The sequence below is a fragment of the Gasterosteus aculeatus genome, chromosome X (assembly GCF_964276395.1).
Source record: "Gasterosteus aculeatus chromosome X, fGasAcu3.hap1.1, whole genome shotgun sequence".
NCBI classification, from domain to species: domain Eukaryota; kingdom Metazoa; phylum Chordata; class Actinopteri; order Perciformes; family Gasterosteidae; genus Gasterosteus; species Gasterosteus aculeatus.
Genome location: NC_135698.1, coordinates 9,970,935 through 9,989,299, shown reverse-complemented (window position 1 = coordinate 9,989,299; position 18,365 = coordinate 9,970,935). Strand labels below are relative to the sequence as shown.

The 18,365-nt window shown below is 46.1% G+C and overlaps 3 protein-coding genes across 6 annotated transcripts in view; 2 read left to right on the top strand and 1 right to left on the bottom strand.

Annotated features, from left to right (window-relative positions):
- mapk8ip2 (mitogen-activated protein kinase 8 interacting protein 2) overlaps window positions 1-9,481 on the top strand; it is a 23,037-nt gene extending 13,556 nt beyond the window's left edge. For 2 of the 4 annotated variants that reach the window (XM_078082670.1, XM_078082669.1), the window contains exons 3-14: window positions 845-1,078; window positions 1,200-1,275; window positions 1,718-1,819; window positions 2,310-4,548; window positions 4,754-4,962; window positions 5,051-5,126; window positions 5,871-6,043; window positions 6,141-6,250; window positions 6,373-6,495; window positions 6,619-6,689; window positions 6,781-6,879; window positions 7,083-9,481. In XM_078082670.1, coding sequence (XP_077938796.1) covers window positions 845-1,078; window positions 1,200-1,275; window positions 1,718-1,819; window positions 2,310-4,548; window positions 4,754-4,962; window positions 5,051-5,126; window positions 5,871-6,043; window positions 6,141-6,250; window positions 6,373-6,495; window positions 6,619-6,689; window positions 6,781-6,879; window positions 7,083-7,155 — 3,585 coding nt within the window. In that variant the 3' untranslated portion in view covers window positions 7,156-9,481. Of the gene's footprint in view, window positions 1-844; window positions 1,079-1,199; window positions 1,276-1,717; window positions 1,922-2,309; window positions 4,549-4,753; window positions 4,963-5,050; window positions 5,127-5,870; window positions 6,044-6,140; window positions 6,251-6,372; window positions 6,496-6,618; window positions 6,690-6,780; window positions 6,880-7,082 lie in introns of all 4 variants that reach the window. The other 2 variants (XM_078082668.1, XM_078082671.1) reach the window with 1 other exon arrangement.
- On the bottom strand, window positions 8,924-18,365 carry arsa (arylsulfatase A). The gene is made up of 11 exons (XM_040162069.2): window positions 18,235-18,365; window positions 17,054-17,162; window positions 16,822-16,965; window positions 12,834-13,364; window positions 12,138-12,378; window positions 11,785-12,003; window positions 11,398-11,567; window positions 11,063-11,187; window positions 10,665-10,792; window positions 10,161-10,263; window positions 8,924-10,053 (listed from the first exon to the last, which is right to left on the bottom strand). The coding sequence occupies exons 4-11, from the start codon at window positions 13,052-13,054 to the stop codon at window positions 9,758-9,760; spliced, it is 1,503 nt and encodes a 500-aa protein (XP_040018003.2). The 5' UTR covers window positions 13,055-13,364; window positions 16,822-16,965; window positions 17,054-17,162; window positions 18,235-18,365; the 3' UTR covers window positions 8,924-9,757.
- On the top strand, window positions 13,617-16,485 carry LOC144383764 (uncharacterized). The gene has a single exon (XM_078083003.1). It carries the CDS (start codon window positions 15,103-15,105, stop codon window positions 16,483-16,485), a length of 1,383 nt encoding a protein of 460 aa, XP_077939129.1. The 5' UTR covers window positions 13,617-15,102.

The window sequence follows — 18,365 nt, the reverse complement described above, 5'->3', positions numbered from 1 at the left end:
ACAACTAAGCGTGAGCATTGCTTATTTCTCCTTAGGCCCATTAGCGAGAGATGATGCTTCTGTAACGTCACTTTTAGCTCCTCTGTAAGGTTGAAAAACCTAAAAAGTTCCGAAAGCAGCTATAAGATGTGTGTCAATGAGCTATTTGTAGACTTCATTCATAAATAAACCTTGTATTTGGCAAACATAAAAGCTACACCGCTACATTACAAAATACAGTATACACAAACTTGGAGGTTCGGTCTGTTAAAAGCCGGTCAGTGTGCCGCTTTCCCGTAAGCAAGTTGAAACTTGAGAGATTTCTTATTGATCCATTCTTATTTCATTTCCCCGCCCTATGTTTCTCTTTCATCAACATCTTTCACTTCCCACATGATCGCTCCCTCAGTCCATCCTCAAGACTACTCGATGCTTCTGCCGTGTTTGCTAATTATTGACTTAATTGACTTAACCTTTAAACCCTCATTTCATGGGGAGACGGTAATGCTGCTGGTCTGCAGCCTGAACCTCTCTGTCTTATGCAATCACATGCATGAACAGATTCTCTGTAATCACGCTGTGTTTTATTCGGGCCATCTGTGCTCTCCTTTTTGTATTCATTCCTTAGACGGGCCGGTTCTTGGCACAGCTTTTAAATGACAATGGAGGTAATCGGCAGCGGATAGAAGCTAGGGGCTTTTCACTTTTGTCGGCTTACTAGATGACGCTTTCCCCTCTGCTGTCAAGGCACAGATGCTTTAATTAGTCCAAATTAGGCTGAAGGTGTGAAAGCATAAACAATCCTTTACTCTATCTCCTGTAACCCCATTACAAGTGTCTCTCCTACTCTCTCTTACGCCATCAGGACTCCCTCATTTTGGAAAAGAGCGACATGCACCACCCAGTGTGCTCCTTCCAGGATGACTTCCAAGAGTTTGAGATGATCGACGACGAGGACGACGACGAAGAGGAGGACGAAGACGAAGAGCTTGACCCTGACGCTCCTCCGTCCCCCTCTGCCTCCCCCCCTCTCTCCCCTACTCTTGGCACACTGAAGAGCAGACCCACCACACTAAACCTCACCACTGCCGTGTCACAGGTAAGCAGTGAGAAGATCTGGTCCTAAACACACACACAACAGCGGTCGTGTTTTATTTTGAGCCTTTGCAAATGTACGGTTCAGTTTCTTTTGAATATCTCCTTCTCTCTCTGCTCATTAGGATTCACTTAACAATAACAGCAGTCTGTCCCCAAAGAAAGGAAGCTGGCAGGACTCTTTACGCAAGACCTCACACGGTAAATGCACAATAGATTTGAGTATGGACAAAGTTTTTCCTTTTAATTGGTTAGTCCAGCACACAGGATTCCTCGCAGAAGACCCAACAGATTTAGTTTAATCTTTAAAGAAGTTGTCGGAGAGAATTGTAATTTTTTTGCATGTACGTTGTTTTTCAGGAGTTTGAAGCAGTCAACGTAACATTCATTTATTTATCTGGACAACACCATACGAAGTGCTACCATTGAGCCATGTACCATACTTTACACACCGAAGGTGCAGAGATATGAAATACTGCCTACAACAATCTATGCAGGCCACATGGAGGATGTTTATTTTGAGTTTCTTAATTTGAATGAATTGTCCCAGATGGGCAGGTTTATTGTTGCCTTGTTTTAAATTATAAATAATCCTGACACTGCAGCCATTACCAAGGAATATAGACATCTCCTCTGCCTGCAGGTCGTCTGTCTCCAACCCACTCGTGTCTGGAGGATGGAGGCCACGTGACAGGCCAGTGCCCGGCCTCTCCGGTTTCCCAGGCACCAGGGTCTCAGAGCAAAGGTATTCCACCCAAACAGGCAGGGGAGGGCGGGAACCCCCAGTCCCCTCACAGGCCCCTCCTCTGTGACATGGAGGGCAACAGGCGGGAGAGGCCCGAATACGGTAACAAAAAGGCCGGCCTGGCAAACTTTGAGCCCATTCCATCATCACCAGTGTCGCGTAGAGGCGTCATGTTAAAATTGATTTTACGTGAATTATACTTGTTCACTGTATGTTTAGACAAACACTGTCACGTTGATTCTTACAAAGCTACTTGCACTAGACCGCTCTAGGAAATTAACTAATTTTGATCACACATATTCTTTTTCTAGATTGATTATCATTGTTGGTCATTAGGCTCTTTTTGAATGTTATTTTTTTTATTGTCTAGATTACATCCACAACTCTTACGACCCATCATCTTCTCCGTAACCCTCAATGTCGTCCTGTATTTTCATCCTCTAATGTTCTTTTCCTTGTTCGTCCTCACCTTTTTTATCTTCACACATAGGCTCGTTTGGTCAACACAACACCCACCCTCGCTCTGGTGACGCCACCGAGCCAAAGGCCGACCCTTCGATCCACACGACCAGAGCACCGTCTGTGGACGAGCACTCCCAGTGTTCCGACACAGAGGTGGACCACGACCTCAACAGTGACCACAACCACAAACACTCAAAACAGCGCGCCACTGACACTTACACGATCACCAGTGAGTCGGGTGTGGAGCACGAGAACGACTTAGACCTAGACGGAACCAGCCGTTGCTTGTCGTCCACTGCGCCCATGGGAGCCAACGACGGTGCCGACACGCCCTTTTCCGACGAGGAGCTGGAGAAAGATTTTGAGGTGGAGTTCATGTGCAAGGAGACGTACGATATGGTGTGCAGGGAGAACCATCGGTCGTCGTATGTGGAATTCCCCTCCATTGAACCCGCCTCCTTCACTAGCTACGTGTCCTCCGGCCGCTCGGATGCCCTGAGCCGTTCCAGCGGTTCAGATGCAGCAGTCTCTGCAATTGAGGCAGCAGCTAACGACTCAACATCTCCTTCCTCGGACCCAGGGATAGCAGATATGAACCAGCAGGGTTACATGACGTCTGACCAGGATAAGGACCTCAGCTCTCCAGGCTCTGACTCTGACATCGAAGGGGAGCTGGAGGTGGCGTTTGCCTGTGGAGGCACCGTGGTCTCCAACATGATCTCCTCTATCTCAGAGACAGAGCTGGATTTGACGAGTGATGAGAGCAGCAGTGGACGCTCCTCTCATCTCACCAACTCCATCGAGGAGGCCAGCTCACCTACATCAGACCAGGAACTGGACCTGGATGCAGAGTTAGAGCAGGACAGTGGCATTGTGGGATTTAAAGCAACTCTACTCCTGGGCCAGCCTGACCCGATCAAAGAAGGGTCCACTCCTCTTTCTCCTTCGCCTCTACCCTCACCTACTCTTGCTACACCATCCTCTGTTGACTCACCCATCTTACCTCCTGAGTCGTACGATGATGGTCAGGCTCTGACGGGGCTGAAGAATATGGATGATGAGCGGCCCTTTGAGCACCAGGCTGACCCAGATGAGACTCTGCCTCCATCCCAACAATGTGAGGACAGCCTGTCCAGGCAGATGGTGCTGCAGATAGAACCAGACCACAGTCTGGAGAGCTTCAAACGTTCATTTTACCTGCCAGTGGGACCCAGGCTGATGCCCAGTGCAGATGAATATGATGAAACCAGTGAGGGAGACTCTGAATCAGAAAGCGAAGACGACCTGAGTGAGAACTCAGACTCACCGTGGCTGCTTAGCAACCTCGTCAACAGGATGATCTCAGAGGGCTCGTACCCAATCAGCTGTCCCGAGGACTGCTTCAAGAGGAAGGCCTCCGTGTCGGACACCATCTCGCCGTCCTCAGACATTGGAGACGGAGATGGTTTCAATGATGAGGACCAAGAGAAGAAATCAGAATTGGGGGGATCAGAGAAAGAAGAGAAGGAAGGTGAGGGGTACAGAAAGGGTGTGATGGAGCCAGGAGAGAAAGGGAAGAGCATGGACTCTTTAAATGGGGGAGCACTGATAAGTCCCTGTCTGTATTCGAACAGCCCTGCTGGTCACACCATAACCCCATTGGTCTTGGAGCACTGTGCAAACAATGGGAGGGGAACTGCAGAATTTCACTCCAAGTATACCGCTAAAGACTCTGAGAAGAACCTAACGGAAAAACTAACCAAGAATGCCAGGAGACAAGAGGAAGATCTAGAGCCTAATAACGACTTGATGATGCTGGAGAGCAGGAAGGAGCTGGACTCACCGAGCCTCAGCGAGAGTGTGGTCAGCGACAAGGACGAAGGGCGCGAGACGGAGCCGAGGCCCAAGAGCCGTTCCTCGGCCTCTCTTGAGCGCATCACCGAGGTTAAACACAGCCTGACGCTGGACATACCCACTGCCCAGACTAACCGCTGCTTCAGCCTCACCTACTCCACTGACAACGACGAAGAGAAGGACGACGGAGACTCTTACCCATTCCTGGGTGGCTTACGGGAGTCCTACCAGGATTGCGACTTAGGTCTTGACAGTTCACCACCAATCGATTCTAGTGTGCAGGATCGTCCCTTACCTGACCATGACCTCCCACTGTGTCAGAAAGATCTGCCTCTGAGGGAGCCTAATGAAGATGATGGACTGGCCTATGACTCCATGAAATACACGCTAGTGGTGGATGAGAATACTACTCTGGAACTAGTCAGCCTCAGAAGGTATGCTCTGATGTTTGAACTGTGTGGAAGCTGAGAAATAAATGGCACGTGTGTTTAAAATTAGGATTTTAATTTGCATAGTTCTTTAAGGGTTTCTTTGAAATGTTTTCATTGAAGTACTTCTGAATGATCTGCTTCTAGTTACGAATCATGCCGTCAGTACTTGTGGATGTCTAGCCGTAACGGGCGAACTTCATCCTATCAGGTGCACCTCCGTTCTGAGTGATGACAGCGAGCTGTCCACACTGTGCGACGAAGAGCCTTTGGAGACGAGCGTGTTGAACTATGGTCGGGAGGATGAGGAGTTGAGGCCAGAACTTCTCAGTTCTTCTGAGGACTCATCTCCCGAGGCTGACCTCCCATTCTCCAAGAAGTTCCTCAACGTGTTCGTCAACAGCACCTCCCGCTCCTCCAGTAAGTTGCGCATAACCCTTCATCCTTCATTTTAAAAAAAAGAGTAGTTTCATTGAAACAGTGTAACTGGTGTCTGTTTACGGTGCAGGCACAGAGTCCTTTGGACTTTTCTCCTGTACCATCAATGGAGAGGAGAGGGACCAGACACACAGGGCAGTATACAGGTAAGGACCCACAGTACATTCATATTTAATAATGGAAACTCAATTGCTGCATCAATCAGATTTATAATAAACTCGAGACCGGTGTGAGATCATCTTGCGGTAGACTCACACCGGCATCTTCTCCACAACGTACCTCATAAATTCCCGGGTCCTCGCTCAGACCACTCCAATCTTCAGGTTAAGATAGGAGTGGTATATATTTTGATATCAACAACACTGTAAAGCGCCTTGCACGTTTTCCTGCCGTCACGCGCCCACAGAGAAAAAAACACCTGGCAGATCACTCAATACTGCTTCTGCAGTGTTTCCAGCTGCAAAGGGGACCAACACTACTACTTTCGAGCTTCACTACTTGTGTTAGAGAGGAGAGCAGATGTCCAAACTACAGCTGAGCTCGAGCGCTGCTAATCACATCAGCCACCTGTCTGTGCTTGAGTGTTGGCGAGCTAGTGGGGAAGCTACATGCACCTCCATGCATGCATGTCCATGTTGTGAATGTATAATTATGTATTTGCTTTCCTCCCTGCACTCAGAGGTCATTGTCTCCCTCCACCCATCCCACAGACTAACTCTGTCAGCTGTTTCATCCCTCTTCTCTCTCGGAGAAACCGGAAACTCAAAACAGATGCTTCCTGATCAAATTACCTCCACTCTATAAGACATCCGACAGCAGTGTGCCATGTAAGGACACATTTAACAGAGGTTTTTTGTTTTTTAGTCCTCCTTCTCTGCTGCTCCCTGCAGGTTCATTCCAAGACACGCAGATGAGCTGGAGCTGGATGTGGATGACCCTCTATATGTGGAGGAAGAAGAGGATGACTACTGGTACCGAGGCTATAACATGAGGACAGGGGAGAGGGGCATATTTCCTGCCTTTTATGCCAATGAGGTCATAGGCCAGTCAAAGGAGCTGTTGGGTGAGCTGACACATCTACGGCCTTTTCCTCCGCATCTCTGTGAAGGTCGAAAGAGTCTCATTTACATTATTTTGCGTGTCCACGTTGCTCTCCGTAGGAATGAAACGAAACCCAGCATGGATCGAGACTTTCGGCGTTCAGTTTTTGGGGTCTGTTGAGGTTCCTAATCACCAAGGCAACGGCATTCTCTGCGCCGCAATGCAGAAGGTAAGCTAAGTAGAAAACAACAAAACACACTGCAATCGAACGAAGTAGACCCAAACATGTACGAAATACTGTGTGCACCATTAGGGAATGTTTGTTTTGACACGTTAAATATCTTCTGTTAGATTGCTATATCGAGGAAACGGACAGTACATGTGCGACCTCCTTCTCTGTGTGAGCTGGAGATTAGCTTGCAAGGAGTGAAACTGATCATGAGCCTGGAGGATGATTATGACGCCCTTGATGAGGTATAAAAAACAAATCATAAAAAAAATTAATTGTTGAGATTTTATTCAAAGTCAGACTTTGATTTAAGATGGAAGAATGTTGCATTTATGTTTTGTTTCTTTCTTCCTATCTGTCTCTGATAGTATGACAGATGCAGTCACTTCTTTCAGATGAAAAACATTTCCTTCTGCGGATGCCATCCGAGGAACAACTGGTAAAGAAATATTGTTTTTCGGCCCTCGGTGTCAGCAGCGTAGCGTGCAACATCAGACTGATATCCTTATATTGTACTATTCTCTCTGCAGCTACTTTGGCTTCATCACTAAGCACCCGATGCTGAACCGATTTGCTTGCCACGTGTTTGTATCCCAGGAGTCCATGCGACCTGTAGCAGAGTGTGTTGGGTAGGTACAAATGTCATTATTAGATGGATTACTTTAGTCAAACATAAAACAATGCACATTAATGTCTTGTTTCTATCAATCTTTTACATTTGATATATTTTGCTAACAGGTATTGAAAGAGATTGCAGGTCATGTCACTACAGGATTTATTGTCTTCTATTAGCGTGCAGGTTTGTCTTTAAGTCCATCTGTCATTTCCACAGACGCGCCTTCCAGGAATACTACCAGGAACATCTGGAGTATGCCTGCCCCACAGAAGACATCTACCTGGAGTAACAAGTGTTGCCATGACGACCACCTCCTTTCTTCGCAGCTTGTGTGTGTTCATCAGGTTTGCCAGCAGAGGGCGCTGTCAGTGGGGTCTTCCCTCCATTGTAAAATACTCCTCTGTGTCCCTCTAAAACGTAGTTTCTACAGTATGCTAGGCTTTTGACTGACTTGATTCGTCCCCCTCTCTCTTTGTTTATATCCATCGTCTAGATGGGTTTACTGCCTGTTCCTTTGACCTTTTTCTATGTTACACAACTAAGATGCCGAGCACCTGTTTATTTAAAGGTTCCTCTTTCAAAATGAATACAATATACCTACTACTGCGATTTTACTCTGCATGGCTAGTAGGGTTACGGCACACAGATACACTAAGAAATACACATATCCATGAGAATGGCAAGCAGCTCAACAATCAGTACAGGAATGGTGTAGAATCAAGAGGTCGGAGTTTGATTAACTGTAAATATGTATTTGTTCAATATTGACAAACTGCTAATTTGATTTCTACCGATAGTGACATTGGAGCAATGTAGAGAGAGTGCAGTGAACTGTCCTTGGTCCAAGCTTTCCCTTGTGTCGCGTACAAGACGTAGTGTGTGTTCTAAATACATGTATAGGAAGTAGACATCCAGACGACTCATCCAGGCTAATTAAGAAACACTCACAGATGATACTGATGGAGGATTTGTGTGGTTGTTGTGAGTATTGGTGACTCACTTTGACAGGAGCAACTGCTGGTCTAAGATATTTTAAAGTACTGATCTGTGAGTATCATTGACCACGCAGATAACTTATTCAGGGTGGATTAAGGGCAGTGCAGTCAGCACATTTGGATCATGTGACAGAACCATTGCAATTTTGTCCAGTCCTCAAAGTTAAACTGCTTGCTGACTTTCACATTGGGGAGCTTTCTTTACAAATTATTCAACTGTTAAATTTTGCAAATCATAGATCACGTATGTTTTGCTATGATGGATTTGAGTTTCAGGTCAAAGACAGCAAAGGGACAATGAAAAGCCATATTCTTACTCGTCCGGCGGGTTAACTCTGCTTGTCAGTGACGTCCTAGGCCTCCCTCTTCTTTCCACCCAACAGTCTCAATGAGGGAAATGGAACGACTAACAGTTAGCCGCCACGTGCCCGTAATTCTGTTTTGCAGTGTGCCTACTGTAGGAGAGCGTCCGGTCTAATACCTGGTATCACAATGTAATCAAACCTTTAATAAAGCATTAAATGGGAGGTTTTATAGTTATGTAAATGCTTAGACTTTGATCTTGTTTTTTTTTTTAAGTATGATGGATAAAAGGGATGGAAACATCCTCCCACTGAGAACAATCGTTTACTGTTCTCAGTCCGGTTAAAAGGTTGAAGCATCATTCACACAATAACAATAGCTTACAGTCCAGCACCTTAAAAACAGAGGAGGGGTTATGTTAAACAACTAATGCACCCACTACTGTCATCGGAAATATCAGGCTTTACCGCCCCTGACCATCACCGATGTTCTTTCAGACACTGTTGTCTTGTTCTGCTGCTCTCAGTCATAGTCCACAAGAACACACACCTCAGTTCACTGTTGATATGGCAGAGGGGGGGTTATCTGCAGATGTATCGCTGTCACTTAGATTATGTATATATAATAGATAACCTAAGATAGTGCTGTGTCTTTTACGTTGAGTATGTTATGAAATGATTATGTACATTAAAACAAAAAGAAATTAAAAAGGAAGGATCACAACCAGACAAAAACCCCTGAAAGAAAAGAACATCGAAATCGGTGATCTGCAATAATTTTATTTCAGTCTTATGTTTGAAACTGGTGGCGTTTGGGTTCCTGACAACTCTGCAGACAGGCTTCAGCGGTACATTTAGGAAACATTAGTTAGATGTGACATTATTAGTGAGACCAGACCATTGACCTAGCTGCCGATTATTGCAATCACCTTTGAGCTCCAACAATGTGAAGGATCACTGGTCTGTGTCTTCTTCCTTCTAATTCTGTTTTTCGCTTTCATCACAGCCCAGTTAAAGACCTTCTTTCCACACAGCTACACAAAAAAAACCTCTGAGGACGACCTAGTCTCATATAGCCACTCAGACATACACAGGTAAACCAAACTTTTGACTTTAATACATTACCGAGAGTCTTCACTGTATATCTAGAGCAAAGCATTGTGGCAGACCAAATATATCCTATCTTGTATCTTTAAAACCAAGGACTTGTAAAATTAGTTAAAATTCCAGGGAAAAACAAAGAAAAAAAATGACAAAAGAATCACTCTGCCTTGTCATGGGTTTGGTCTTATAAATAAAATATATGCTTGATGTCCGACCTTTTTTGTTGTCTTTATTGTTTGGATCCGCTCTTTATTAGTTTATGTACAGAGAATGTGGAGGTGAAAAGGTGTAAATAATAAAAAATAGTATGGGAATAATATTATACTTAACATTTCCCAATCTGGTCAATATAAATATTAAAGAAATCCTCTCTTCACTAAGGAAACTGTTTGCAAAGTTAAAAATCAGCCGTCACAGAACAGTCTTCAAGCAATAATCAGTGCAGCACCTGTAGCGCGTCCCACACCTTCAGCCGCTGCGTGTTGTCCCATCAACACTTGCAGCAGCTGGGCTTGGGGCTACACTGAGGATTGCAGCAAGGTTCCAGGTTTGGGTCCGATCCTTTGGATATCTGGCTTTCTCCAAACACCATGGAGGCTTCAAACTGCCCCTTCACTTCCATGATCCTCTCCAGCACGGCTTGCAGGTCAGGATTTCCCATCAGGGGGAGAGGGTAGCGCTCTGAGGGGTCAGCCTCCAGGTCAAATATAAGAGGGGGGTTGTGGGCCTTGAGGGCTGTGAATACGGAGCAGTCTTGGTCTGGAGTAGTATCACTGTGGGTGGCACCTGACATGGAAAAGAAGCAGGAGTCAAAAACCAAAACACCTCTAGTCTGACTGGGTGGTTGAGCTTCTTGAAATGTCAGCGAATTGGAAATATGAAGCCTCCCGTACCTCGTGTATAGAAGTGGGCCTTGTACTTCCCCAGCCTGAGAGCAAACAGGCCAAACTCTTTGCTGGGATCCGTCGGGTAGAACATCATCACCTCCCTTTTACTCTGCAAAAGAATGAACGGGATTATGCTGCATTCGCATGGATTCAAGCAGACTGAATGCAGCAGACCGGATATCACGTTAGTGGACGTGAGCAAGGTCGATACAATATTTGATCTTTGCACGGTAACGTTTGTAACTTTGGACATCCTCTGCAACGGAAATTACAATTGGATGTCATGCAGCTCACAGCTCCCAACGTGGACACGTTTGTTTGTAATTTTGCCAAACAGCTACATCTTATTGCTAATAGAATTAAATAAAATAGCCGGAAGTAACAATACCATATATTTTATTCTATCAGCACAGAAAAAATATGTGTGTTTTATTTTAATGTCCTGTACAAATAAATCAGCTTGGTTTTGTATAATTTCAATCTCTTCAGAGGGTGAGGTAAGGCGTTTACCTTTCCTTGGTTGACAAGAATTTCTGTCATGTCGACGCCATCCAGCATCACTTGGGGAAGTTTGGCTACTGCCAGACTTGCAATGGTTGGGAGGACATCTAGAGTGCTGGCCATCTGATGAGTCACACCTAGAGAGACGCATACAGACAAAGAGCAAGCAGCAATAACTAAAAGGCTGACGTATATTGGTTTTGTGGTGTCTTTTTGAAAATAAGACAGTGGTAAAGTTTAGCTTACGGACTGAAATAAGCAAAAACACCAGTAGGGCTTTTGAAAGGGGAGTATACACCAAGTGCAAAACTCTGGTTTAGTGCAACAGGAAAAAAAATAATAAAAATGTTGCCGTGACAGCGTCACTGAGCCTAAACTTCCTGTGCGGAGGAATGAGGAGTCCACACCTGGCATGATGGTCCCTGGCCAGTAGGCGACGGCTGGCTCTCTCATGCCCCCCTCATACGTGGTGCCCTTTCCACATTTTAGAGGCCCGGAGTTTCCTCCGCGGGACATGCGCATCAGTTCAGGCCTAAACATGGAGACAAGAACAACACAACATTTAGTGAATGACGTTACAGGTATAATCACAACAAGGCAAACAAATAAAAACGAGGGCAAAGATGTAATATAATTTGACAAAAACATAATGCTGTGTCACAGCTAGGAGGAGGATCTTAACACGTCTCCATAAGAAAGAATAAAAGGATTTGCGCATTTAGAAAAAAAATCAAAACGCAACCCATTGTCTGAAGTGAAGAAGACCAGTGTGTTGTTGATCACTCCTGTCTTCTCCAGGGTTGTCATGAGGTTTCCTATTGTGTTGTCAAATTCCAAGAGAGCGTCTCCAAACGGGCCCCTCAAAGAACGCCCAGCCGCCTCTGGACCTGCGTACTGGGGGTAGTGGGTGTGCTGTAGGAAGAAGTAAAATAATGCGTTTACGGTCTCGCTGCACCAGCCGTTTACATGGGTTTGAAAACTCACATGGACAAAAAGCACTTAAAAAATATACATCTTTTTAACCCTTTCAAGAGTTAAACTGACCAGGAGAGGGCTCTGATCCCGCCCTGATTGTAAATGTTTTGCTCACTCGAGGAGTAAACCATCAGAGACCGTCTCTTTTGCTTACATGGGAAGGATAGTAGAGGAAGAAAGGTTGTTTTTTCTTGGCGGACGCAGCGATGAAACTGGTTGCAAAGTCGCTGTAAGCTCTTTCCAGATTGATGAAGTCGACTGGCTGCTGCTTGATGACCTCATTGTGCATAAGTGGGACTGTTACAGTTCCCACATCACACAATCCAAAACACTTGACATCTGGAGGGAAACAAGTGAGGTTCTGACAGGGGCCCTGAGAAAGAAAGAGGAGAAAAATAAGAAATATTAAATAATAAAGAAATTGCTGAAAATAAATAACAAAACAATATTTTTCAGATTACTCGCTTTTAATCCTTTTAGTTTGCCACTAATTTCAAATGCACTGACCATGTCATGGGAGTAGGGGATCCCCAGGTACTGATCAAACCCCTGTTTGGTCGGAAGAAACTTCCCGTTGGCCCCGACTCCCAAGTGCCACTTCCCCATCGCAGCAGTAGCGTAGCCCAAAGGTTTCAACACTTCTGCAATGGTGGTCTCATTTAGAGGAAGGCCCCCCCTGGAGCCCGGGTACAACACTCCCGGGTAGATCCCCGAGCGGGTCTGATAGCGGCCCGTCAACAAGGATGCCCTGGAAACAAAGCAGGGTTGTTATTAAAGAGAGTTATGAAGGACTGGAGCGTGTATAACGGGTGTCGACTTGTAGGTTCAGTTTGGAAATACCAGGGCTAAAATAATGCATTGCTCTAAGTTACAAATCACTGATTTACAGCGTCTCTTGGAGCGTGGAGATACTCATCTCAACCATCCGCTGCTACGTAAAGAGAAACTGGGAATTAAGAATAAAACAGATTAAACTGAAAACAGTTCAGAATACCCTTACATTTATTTACATTTCCCAGGGTGAAGCATCACATTGTGTTGCTCAACAGCCCTGACCTGCTCTGTCTTAACACGTTTAACAAGCCTGTGCTGCGGTTGATTCATTTTCATTTAGTTTTGTCACTGTTTTTCGGTGTAACGTGTAACTGCCTTCTGACTCCTTTTGCACACGGGACGTTGCCCCGCAAATGAAAACCGACCTACCTGGACGGGCTGCAGACGGGGCTGGTGCAGTAGAACTCTGTAAAGCGGAGTCCTCCCGCTGCCAGGCGGTCCAGGTTGGGAGTGAGTGAACTGGGGTGTCCGTAGCAGCCCAAGTCCCCGAAACCCAAATCATCAGCGAAGAGGAGGATAAAATTCGGCGTTGAAGCCAAGCAGGTGTAAAAAAGGAAAGCTGTCAAAAAGTAGAAGCGGGTGTTTTCCATTCTGCGTCGTCCTGCATCTAAGTGAAGCTAAAAGGGGGCTGGGCCGGTTGAGAGGAATCACAAAGCCGAGAAGAAAAATGTCACGTGTTCACTAGCAGAAACCGTCGCGTCTAGTTGACGTCACGCAAGGCCAGAAAACGTAGTCCGGACCAGTCCTCCCAATTCAGGCAAACTAATGTTATTCACAATGACGGTAATTGTGCATTACCTTATTTATGTGGAACAAGTTGGACTCCTCTCGTATTCCGCAAGGAAGGTAATGAAAACGTTTATAATACTCACAGTAGTGCAGCTGGACTTTTTCCAGTGTCTGTGGGAGGACAAACATACTGCCCTCAATGTCAACTGTTTTTGCGACCCGAATGAAATTGTTGGTCTGAGGGCCTGCGGCTGAGTTTATGTCCTCTGTGGCATCCTTGGTTTCTGGCTCTAATGAGAAACTGACGCATGAACGCATCAACTGCCTAAACAAGGTTAGGAATGAGTCACTGGTGCAATGCTACAAGACATGGACGTCACGGCTGATGTACTTATGCACAGACTGTCATACAGTTCTGGGCTTATTCATCTATATTTTTATTTATTCTCAGTCAAGCGTCAGTGAATTGACCAGGGTTCCACCTGCATTCAAATACACTGGCACTGTGTGTATGAGAGTGAGACAGTTGCAATGTGATGCATGAGAAAGAATACATGGAAATCTCTACACAAGTGTCATCTGAAGCACCAGAAAACACTCAGGTGATTCTTAGGTGATTTTATGCAGTGAAGCAGACACCTGAAACAAAGTGAGTTTGCCTGTAATGGCTGTTGTCTTTGGTCCCGACAAGTTATGCAATGCATCCATTGTATAAGAACTTTTTACCCCCAAACCCATTTTTGTTTGTGTGTAAGAGAGAATGAGAGAGATAGGGCAAGAGGAAAGGGAGATAAAATATAGAAAGAGGCACCTGATCCAACTGTTGCGGCAACTGCATCAGCTATTTGACTTCTCGCTTAAGTCTGGATTAATATCAAACCCATCGAACAATCTATGGATTTAAAATAGCCCTGGCCCACTTGTACACAAACATACGTATGCAAACATGCATAGGTGCATAATACAATTAAGTTGTTAACTGTGGGAAAGCCAAAGATTAGAACATGATCACTGAGCTTTTGAAGAATTGCCTTGCCGCAGGAGGTCTCATCTAATAGTCTGAAACCCTGAGTTCTGAAAACATCCCTGCAGGAGACATGTTCTATTAAGCCTGGAGGTGGACTGGGTCAGCTGGACTGCTCTTCCCTTCCCCCACATAGGTGTTGATTTCATTTATCCTGTAGCTTTCAGAACCCAAAATGTGGTTGGATTCAGCAAATGCTAGTACCAACATCTTGAAATAAGGCTATGTATGTTAGAAAATCAGTAAAGGTACACTAAGAATAGTATATTTGATTTGTTACAAAGAAAAGAATAAGAATTGGTTTCCCAATATGTATAAAACGTTGCTCTACTTTAGCATTCAATGCGATTTCAATATTCCTGAAAGAAGGTTAAATACTGTGGAATTTACAAGGGAAAAATACCATATTATGCTTAAAATCAGTAATGTAATACAAATACAACTATAAATGTGATAGGCTTTCTTAAAGACATGACTAGAAATGCATTTGTTTCCCTTTATTGTTTTTAAGTTTTATAAGTGATTAAAGTAATACAACATACATTTACCTCTAAAAGCAGAGGAAGGAAAGTAAAAGTCTCACAACACTGGACATCACTTAACCGTTCAGCCAATTCACCATACACCGCTCGTCGGCAACTCGGTTTGTGCGCTCGTCGGCAACTCGGTTTGTGCGCAACTCGGTTTGTGCGCCCGTCGGCAACTCGGTTTGTGCGCAACTCGGTTTGTGCGCCCGTCGGCAACTCGGTTTGTGCGCAACTCGGTTTGTGCGCCCGTCGGCAACTCGGTTTGTGCGCAACTCGGTTTGTGCGCCCGTCGGCAACTCGGTTTGTGCGCATCTCGGTATGTGCGCCCGTCGCCAACTCGGTTTGTGCGCATCTCGGTATGTGCGCCCGTCGGCAACTCGGTTTGTGCGCCCGTCGGCAACTCGGTTTGTGCGCATCTCGGTCTGTGCGCCCGTCGCCAACTCGGTTTGTGCGCATCTCGGTCTGTGCGCCCGTCGCCAACTCGGTTTGTGCGCATCTCGGTCTGTGCGCCCGTCGCCAACTCGGTTTGTGCGCATCTCGGTCTGTGCGCCCGTCGCCAACTCGGTTTGTGCGCATCTCGGTCTGTGCGCCCGTCGCCAACTCGGTTTGTGCGCATCTCGGTCTGTGCGCCCGTCGCCAACTCGGTTTGTGCGCATCTCGGTATGTGCGCCCGTCGGCAACTCGGTTTGTGCGCATCTCGGTATGTGCGCCCGTCGGCAACTCGTTTTTTGCGCAGCTCGGTTTGTGCGCCCACCGGCAACCCGGTTTGTGCGCAACTCGGTTTGTGCGCCCGTCGGGAACTCGGTTTGTGCCCAACTCGGTTTGTGCGCCCGTCGGTAACTCGGTTTGTGCGCCCATCGGCAACTCGGTTTGTGCGCAACTCTGTTTGTGCGCCCGTCGGCAACTCTGTTTGTGCCCAACTCGGTTTGTGCGCCCGTCGGCAACTCGGTTTGTGCCCAACTCGGTTTGTGCGCAACTCGGTTTGTGCGCCCGTCGGCAACTCGGTTTTTGCGCAGCTCGGTTTGTGCGCCCGTCGGCAACTCGGTTTGTGCGCATCTCGGTTTGTTTGCCCGTCGGCAACTCGGTTTTTGCGCAACTCGGTTTGTTTGCCCGTCGGCAACTCGGTTTTTGCGCAACTCGGTTTGTTTGCCCGTCGGCAACTCGGTTTTTGCGCAACTCGGTTTGTTTGCCCGTCGGCAACTCGGTTTGTGCGCCCGTCGGCAACTCGGTTTGTGCGCATCTCGGTTTGTTTGCCCGTCGGCAACTCGGTTTTTGCGCAACTCGGTTTGTTTGCCCGTCGGCAACTCGGTTTTTGCGCAACTCGGTTTGTTTGCCCGTCGGCAACTCGGTTTGTGCGCCCAACGGCAACTCGGTTTGTGCGCAACTCTTTCTGCGCAACTCTGTGTGCCCGTCGGCAACTCGATTTGTGCGCCCGTCTGCAACTCGGTTTGTGCGCAACTCGGTTTGTGCGCCCGTCGGCAACTCTGTTTGTGCGCAACTCGGTTTGTGCGCCCGTCGCCAACTCGGTTTGTGCGCATCTCGGTATGTGCGCCCGTCGCCAACTCGGTTTGTGCGCATCTCGGTATGTGCGCCCGTCGGCAACTCGTTTTTTGCGCAACTCTGTTTGTGCGCCCGTCGGCAACCCGGTTTGTGCGCAACTCGGTTTGTGCGCCCGTCGGGAACTCGGTTTGTGCGCAAAGTCCTATGGAACTACTCCAAACCGCTTTACTCCGTCCCCTGACCTCTAGAAGTCTCCTTAGATCTTCTGAAACTAGTCTTTGGACCGTTTCACACAGAGTTTATTTTAAACACATGTTCAGTCATCGGTCTCCAGAAACCTGCAGCTACCTCAAGATGTGACCTCTCCTGATCGTGATGTGGAGGAACTAGCTCACATTGTGGTTACATCTGAGGAGGTTTACAGTTAATGATTCACACCTAAACACATCAAGACCAGTTAGATAAAGATAATGAGTTCAGTCATGATTGATCGTTATGGAAACATTTTAAATACGCGACCATTTCTGTAATTCATAACTGTGAATCAGAACAGTTCTTCGACTTTTTAAGAACTTACTCTCTCTGCTGATGTGAACTGCAAGAAACACTAAAGTTACGGCCATCGCTGAAGTTTCTTAAATTCTCCATAGACTGGCTTCTCTTCATGGAAACACTGGGTTCAGGTCCAGGTTGAGGATCAGGTTCTGGTCTCTGATGGATCCTGGTCACACATGTAGAAGCAGAGTCAGTGAGTCAAAGACGTTGGGACATAGAGGAGAGTGGAGGACAGTTGGAGATGGTTCCCTCACCTCTGAGCTTTGGTCTGGCCGTCATTTTCCCCACACAAAGGGGCTTCAGAGGGAGGGACGCCGCGGTCCTGAGCCTGATTCATAGCAGAGTCCACACCTTCACAACAACCTGCTGGCAGAGCCCACATGTTCTTTATCTTCATCAGGACAAACACTCAGAGCTCATTCCCCTCAACACTAAAACTCATGGGACACTTTGTGTGTTGATGTTTTCTGTCAAACGTTCATTTTCATTCTTTCAAACCATGTTAAGATGTCAAGAGACGTCATTTTAAATGCTCCTCCTGTATTGAGGGTTAAAGGCTAAAGGACTGGAGCTGTAGCTCGAAGACATGTGATCACAGTGGTGCATCTTTTAGAATCCAGATGTGATTTCAATCTCCTTTATTGTGCAACAGGTTATAACGGTTATTAGGTTGGGAAACACTGAACTGGCAGCGGTCAGTTATCAAAACATCGGCCAAATGTCAGTCTTCATTTCTGAAGTCTTGCATTGAGACACACATCGCATCAAGACGCTGCGCTACTTGCGAGATTCTCAATAAAGTTAGAAAAAAAAAATGTCGCAAAATACCCAACAGATCGGCTTGTGCCGTTCTGAAAAAGCAACCTTCCACCGATGATACACACACACACACACACACACACACACACAAAAATAAATGAAAAAAGGCTAGATGTCTCGTCCATAGAGACCACTACTGTGAGGTCATCTGAACCTCAATACTGTGAGGTCCACAGCTGTGTTAAAGCCAGGGGAAACACTGCGGGACAATCTATGTATATATTGTGTTTATTATATTAACACATGTATTATATTATATTTTATATATTCACAAACTAACGTGTCTTCTGGTGTCACGTGGTATCTGCTCGCTTCGCAGGTGAATCAGCAGCGCACGAACCTTCCGTCGCTTTGACTCTACAATCAAGTGCGCAGTTCCGGTTTAGCTGCTGCGCTTCTGTAGGCAAAAACAATAAGCGATTTACCGAAGTCAAAACCGCTGGTTTTCGGCTTTGAACAACAAAAACGGTTCCGTTTACTCAGTTTTGGTTTAAAACGAGAAAAACGAACAAACGAGGTACTTCCGTGTTTCTCGTTTAGACGGTAAAACAAACTTTAAAAAGGTTCACGGCCCGTTACCACACAAACACACACTGTATCACGGGACAATACTCACAGCTATCTGAACACTTTAAAGATGTTGACGTGAAACTCTGGTGACTTTCTGACGCTGCTGCTGATTCTTCTGGTTCTTCTTCTTCTTCTTCTTCTTCTTCTTCTTCTTCTTCTTCTTCTTCTTCCTCCTCT